The sequence below is a fragment of the Leuciscus leuciscus genome (assembly GCF_965113295.1).
Source record: "Leuciscus leuciscus genome assembly, chromosome: 25".
Classification (NCBI taxonomy): Eukaryota; Metazoa; Chordata; class Actinopteri; order Cypriniformes; family Leuciscidae; genus Leuciscus; species Leuciscus leuciscus.
In genome coordinates, this window is record NC_138724.1 from 24772337 (window position 1) to 24778600 (window position 6264).

The 6264-nt window shown below is 36.9% G+C and overlaps 2 protein-coding genes across 2 annotated transcripts; both read left to right on the forward strand.

Annotated features, from left to right (window-relative positions):
• Positions 1-18: 18 nt before the first annotated feature.
• Positions 19-1368, forward strand: bet1l (Bet1 golgi vesicular membrane trafficking protein-like). The gene is made up of 4 exons (XM_082160595.1): positions 19-234; positions 476-561; positions 648-704; positions 792-1368. Exons 1-4 carry the CDS (start codon positions 213-215, stop codon positions 957-959), a joined length of 333 nt encoding a protein of 110 aa, XP_082016721.1. The 5' UTR covers positions 19-212; the 3' UTR covers positions 960-1368.
• Positions 1369-2912: 1544 nt separating this feature from the next.
• arpp19b (cAMP-regulated phosphoprotein 19b) lies at positions 2913-5030 on the forward strand. Its single transcript, XM_082159077.1, has 3 exons — positions 2913-3112; positions 3532-3654; positions 4223-5030. The coding sequence occupies exons 1-3, from the start codon at positions 3074-3076 to the stop codon at positions 4391-4393; spliced, it is 333 nt and encodes a 110-aa protein (XP_082015203.1). The 5' UTR covers positions 2913-3073; the 3' UTR covers positions 4394-5030.
• Positions 5031-6264: the final 1234 nt, after the last annotated feature.

A 6264-nucleotide genomic window follows, 5' to 3' on the forward strand; every position in this document is an offset into this window, starting at 1 on the left:
TCCTCTCGCGGCTGCTTCGCTACAGTGAACGCTTGCGCTGCTCAGCGGGTCGATAACTGTGCGCTGTTTTACAGTTGTCAACAATTTTACTGAACTTATATTTCTTGGTATTTATTTTAGACGTCATTTACAGCTAAAACGAACAGTTTTTGTGAGTGTGCGGCGTGTTTTAGAGTGTTTTTGTGGATTGTTAGCTTATTAGCTCTTTAAAAATGGCTGATCCGTGGAATCGAGGTAAGTGACACGTAGCAGCAATTTTCTTTGAATATACAGTTATATTTTCATTTCGACTATTTTATTAGTCTATACACAAAATATTGTACTTTTATGACGCTTCTCTGGTCTAAAACCAACATTTATGGTTGCTGTTGCCAGTACAGGTAAACTTGAATCTGAAAGTGGTCAAATATAAAGTCATATTGGTGTAACTTATGTCAAAATGATTTAATAACAGTGAATTTTGTTGAACTGACAGGACATGGTGCTGTGGATGACATGCTGGACGCTGAAAACAAGCTGATGGCAGACAATCTGGCCAGTAAAGTCTCTAGACTCAAGTCTGTAAGTTAGCTTTTATATAGATTTTATATGATTTGAAAATAAGCTGTCATGTTGTTGCATTTAAATGTCTTTGGTCTCATCCACAGCTGGCATACGACATTGACAAAGAGGCTGAGGAACAGAATTCCTACTTGGATGGCATGGTGTGTGTGTGTTTCAGTGTTGATGTTGTATTTGCAGTGTTGGCACATGGGTGTAACTCATCATGTTTTACATCCTTGTTTACTCAGGACTCCAATTTTCTCAGTGCAACTGGCCTGTTGACTGGAAGCGTGAAGAGGTTTTCCACAATGGTACGATCCGGCCGAGACAACAGAAAAATCCTGTGTTACGTGTCCATCGGCCTGGTTGTGGTCTTCTTCCTGCTGTACTATCTAGTGACACGGATCCAGAACTGATGGGTCATTTGCTAATGTTTTAGGACAGGTTTCTCAGTTCTATGAGAATAATTTTTTGTTTGGATTGTCTGTTTGATCCTATTATGAGGAGATTTCAGTGAACTGTACAGCGGATGTCTTTCCATTAATATTAAAAAGAATGACTGCAGTTTGAGGGTGATTTATCACATTTAACTCTAAGCAAACCCTTTGTTTACACTCTCAAAAGCGGTCTATTCAGTGTATATTTTTATTCATGATCGAAAGAAACATGCCACGGACCAATATTTGTTGTTTCATTTGAAATTAATTAAAAACATATTTTTTCAAATTCCATGATTTATATTTTTATCATTGTAGAATATGTAAGAAAATTGAACTAACAGTTGTTTTCTAAAAGTATGAAAATTAAAATGAGTTTTAATGCCTCCATTGTGTTTTTTTATCCAGGTTAGATAAAGTCCTTGCATGATGTCTGTTTAAAACTACAGTATATCTTACCCTCAAAATCAGTTATGACATAACATTTATTTGTTGAAATCTGCAAATATTTGAAGAATTTTCAGGGGTTGGACAATGAAACTGAAACACCTGGTTTTAGACCACAGTAAATTATTAGTAAGGTGTAGGGCCTCTTTTTGCGGTCAATACAGCATACATTTGTCTTGGGAAAGACAGATACAAGTCCTTCACAGAGGTCAGAGGGATTTTGATTCATTCCTCTTCCAGAACAGCGGCCAGATCACTTTACGATTCTGGTGGAGGATTTTTTTTTGTTGTTTTTTATACTCCAAAGTGACTTTCAATACTCCATAGATCTGATGATTGTGCATTTTAACCTTATAAAACCTACTGTTCATATCTTATTTGATACATGAATTTTTAAGGCCCCTAAATGTTCAAAATGATCAAATATTTGATGGAAAACCTGTTGTACGCACTTTGCTACATACTGAAGTACACAACATCCTTACTTGAGTGAAAGTACAGATACTACTAGTCAAATATTACATACAAGTAAAAGTTGTAAAGACCTATTTTTACTTAAGTAAAAGTACAGAAGTACTCGTTTTTAAAAGTACTTAAGTATCGAAAGTAAATGAGTCCACAATGGTTTCGGACATCCAAATTGCTGTTCCCTCAAATACTGCCCTATTTAAAGTTTTCTTTCTTTTTTTTTTATGAATATGTTAGCCTTACTGTTATCTATAAGCTAGTGTGCTCCAAAACAATTGACAAATTCGCATTTAGAAGACCAAACCCAACGTTGAAAATGAAAATCAGGTTGATGTCAGAATCCAACGTCAGATTGACTTTAATCTCCAACGTTGGACAGATGTTGTAATGTGGTTGAAAATGTAAATCGGGTTGACGTCAGAAACCAACATCAGTCGAGTTCTGACATCAACCTGACTTTCATTTCCAACCAAAATCCAACGTCTGTCCGACGTCGGGTTCTGACGTCAATCCTAATTTCATTTCCAACCAAAATCCTCCCCTAACTGACATCACTACTTTCTTCTCAAGGACCTTGACAGAAATGCAGTGGAGTAAAAAGTACGATATTTGTCTTTCAAATGTAGTGAAGTTAAAGTAAAAAGTTTCCAGAAAAAATAATACTCAAGTAAAGTACAGATACTCAAAATGTGTACTTAAGTACAGTACTCAAGTAAGTGTACTTTGTTATTGTCCACCTCTGACTACATACCTTCAGCAATGTGATTGATAGTTCATACTTTTATAGCAAGTAAAATATCTTTTAGCATAATTCTAAAACTTTCCGCCTTCAGGTTGCGGTACATGTGTCTTTGTGCTGTGAAATATTTAATTACTTTAAAAGTGAACGCACGAATAACTTTTATATTATGAGTATTATTTCAAGAAATGATACAAAACACAAATGCCGCTGTTCTCCTCCAGTCCGCGAGGCGGCGCCGCAGCGCACAGTGACTGTGTGAGTCGCTCTCTGTTTCTCGCGAAGGAGAACATTTCGGATTTTCAAGACAGCGGTAGCAGCAGCAGACTGAGGCCAGTTAACAATATCTCCTGACGGCTCTCTGAGAGCGAAGCAAAGCCAAGTGTTCCGTTTTTTTTGTGTTTTGTTTTCTTTTGTTTTTTGTCTTTAATTTGTCCAGATGTCCGGTGAAGTGGAGGCGAGCACGGAGGAGCAGCAGGTTCGCTCATTTAAACACGTTTTGTAAGAGGCCGGAGCGCATCCGACAATGTGATCGTGCGGATTCAGTAATGAACGCCTCATTGTTGAAATAATAATATAGAAGTAAATCTATCGGCTGTATTAAAGTCAGAGCTACTAGACCATATAAAACAACATTGTTTTTACTGGTCTTTTAAACCGTGTATTATGTGTTTGTAGTTGTTTTAATATTTAGAATAATTGTCAATTTTTTTTATATATATATGTATATATAAGTGGTAAACTTGACTTTTTAGGGAGGCAAATAAGTTGTCAAATTGACTAACCAGTGCTGTTTTTCTGTTTATGCTGCTGTTCAATGCAGCTTTAATCAGTAATATGTTTCCTGTGGTTTATGAGATTTAGTTTGAAGTGTTTTTGTTCTCACATCTAATGTAGGAGATGCAGGACACTGTTGTAAGTCCAGAAAAATCTGAGGAGGTCAAACTGAAGGCCCGATACCCTCATCTCGGGACTAGGCCTGGCGGGTCGGATATGTTGCGAAAAAGATTACAAAAGGGGGTACGGTTTCGAAACGGATTTTAAGGGATAGTTCACCCAAAAATGGAAATTCGGTCATCAATGACTCGCCTTCATCTCGTTACAAACCCGTAAGACTTTTGTTCATCTTCGGAACGCAAATGAAGATGATTTCGATGAAATCCGAGAGATTTCTGTCCCTCCATTGACAGCTACGCAACTATCACTTTGACGCTTCATGAAGTTCATAAAGAGATCGTAAAACTTATCCACGGTAATTGAGTGGTTTAGTCAAAAATTTCTGAAGTGACTTGATCGGTTTATGAATTTTCTTCATAAAATTTGACTAAACCGCTCAATTCATATGGATTAGTTTTACAATCTCTTTATGAACTTTTTGAAGCATCAAAGTGTCAGTTGCGTAGCTGTCAATGGAGGGACGGAAATCTCATTAAAAAGATCTTCATTTGTGTTCCGAAGATGAACGAAAGTCTTGCGTGTTTGGAATGACATGAGGATGAGTAAATAAGAACATTTTTGGGATTAACTTTAAAAGTATCAGAATTCAACCTATTGATCGCAAATAACAGACTTTGTTTTTTCCTTGCAGCAAAAATACTTTGACTCGGGTGACTATAACATGGCCAAAGCCAAGATGAAGAACAAGCAGCTCCCGACTGCAGCGGCGGAGAAGACCGAGGTCACCGGAGACCACATTCCCACTCCTCAGGACCTTCCCCAGCGGAAACAGTCTCTGGTGGCCAGCAAACTCGCCGTCTGATTCCTGCTGATCTCTGTGTTCCCTCAACCATCATTGTTTTGTCTTTCTTTTGCTCTTTTCTTACTCTTTTTGTCTTTGGCCGTAGAAACGCTCTCAATATAATATTTTGACAAGGAAATCTGTAGATTGCTGCTACCAATGTACTTGGATTTAACCGTACAGTTAAATGCATTGCTTGAATGCCAAGGTTTAAAGGTAATCTGACCGATTGAGTCGGATCGGCATTATTTTAGGGTTTTACACTTTTCTTCCATCTTTTCAACCACTATTTTTGTGCATGTCTTGAAAAAAGACCTGTGTGAACAGATATGGACTTGACTTGAAATAATCACATCCACCTCTTCTGCCAAAACTGTGCCTGTTTGAAGAAAGAAAAGGCCTCGTAGACGTTAGATGGTTGAGCTGAAAAGAAATCGAAACGCTCTTAAAGTTCGTTCGTTGAGATTTGCCTCCTTGTTGATGATGAAAATGGCCTTAAAACGGTCATTCACCCACATTGAAGAGCGTGTTGACCTCTTAACTGTCTCGTCTAGGTTGTGTTGCCAGAACAACTGAAATGATTTATCTGAGCTGTACAAAAGTTTACTGTCACAACTGTGCCATTTGTTTTGTAAATAAAATAGTTTTGGACATGTGATTTGTGACCCAGTAGTTGTTTTTGAACTCTGCAGTATTTCTTGTCTTTTAAAGGTAGTAGAATTGCTGTTAAATTCAAATAAAATATACCTAGACAAATTTCAACTAGCCACAAGCATTGTGCTGTCATTTAGCATAATAGAAGTTAAAGACTAGGTCTAGTCAAACCCTGATGAATAAATGTAAATAAGTGATTATTAAAACTAGTGCACTCCGGTCTTTCCTTTTTAATTTGGTCCATATTTTAAGTTAATTTATAGTTCGCAAATGCTTTATTAAGCTTGATCTGGTTTCTGACAGAATTTTCAAGAAATACAAAGAACCAGCTAACATTTGGATTATGTGTGGTTTTTCTTCCTGCCTGGGCGGAGTGCAGTAACTCATAATCGCCACAAGACGGCACTGTTCTTACGACACCTTTTTTTAAAATATATTTTTTTTTTTGTTCGAGCGATTATATTGCCAAAGCCAAGATGATGAACAAATAGCTTCTGGTAGCATCAGAGAAGACATTGATATACACATAATCACCTCTCGTTTGGAGTATGCATTGCTTTAATACCTATTCCTGAGCGGGGTGCAGTAACTCACAATCGCCACACGGCGGCACTGTTTTCACGTCGGTCATTGCCACGGCGACTTTTTTTTCTTTCTTTTTTTACGGGTCACACAACTATGGTCACAACGTGTAAAATAAAACAGAAAAAGTAAAAATATTTTACAAAACTATTGGATATAATAAATATCAAAGGCAAAATAATGGCTCGTTCCTATACACGGCATGCTTAAAAGAAACGGGCAAGGATGATTGTCAAACAGAAATAGAACAAACGGGAAGAAGAACACGTTGAATATGAAATGGGCGTGGTTTGGCTCACCGGAAGTTCTTTCTAATTGGTGACATCCGCTAAGTATGAATAATATTTTACTTAATAATAAACAGTATTGAATAAGGTTGCAATATTTTACAATCTATTCAGATTTCATTGGTTATCGAAGTTTTTCAGCGTCTTTATTCTGATAAAGCAACTCATGGCGTTGTCAAGTGGTATCTGTTACTTTTCTCAGCGATGTCAGGATGAACCAATTATAGTTGGTCGTGATTATAAGGTGATTTGTTTTTATTATTCATTTTATTTAAGTTCCCATTTGTATGCCAGAAATTTGTATATTCATAATTAATATAATAAAAAGATTACACTATTTTGTGTACACACATTTCCAATGAGACAAAC

What these genes read in the sequence shown, in the direction of transcription:
- bet1l (XM_082160595.1), top strand. Translation starts at nt 213, where the DNA reads ATGGCTGATCCGTGGAATCGAG. An exon ending in GGCTGATCCGTGGAATCGAG is followed by an intron (nt 235 to 475) that starts GTAAGTGACACG and finishes TTGAACTGACAG; the next exon opens with GACATGGTGCTGTGGATGAC. An exon ending in ATTCCTACTTGGATGGCATG is followed by an intron (nt 705 to 791) that starts GTGTGTGTGTGT and finishes TTGTTTACTCAG; the next exon opens with GACTCCAATTTTCTCAGTGC.
- arpp19b (XM_082159077.1), top strand. Translation starts at nt 3,074, where the DNA reads ATGTCCGGTGAAGTGGAGGCGAGCACGGAGGAGCAGCAG. An exon ending in CGAGCACGGAGGAGCAGCAG is followed by an intron (nt 3,113 to 3,531) that starts GTTCGCTCATTT and finishes CATCTAATGTAG; the next exon opens with GAGATGCAGGACACTGTTGT. An exon ending in GAAAAAGATTACAAAAGGGG is followed by an intron (nt 3,655 to 4,222) that starts GTACGGTTTCGA and finishes TTTTCCTTGCAG; the next exon opens with CAAAAATACTTTGACTCGGG.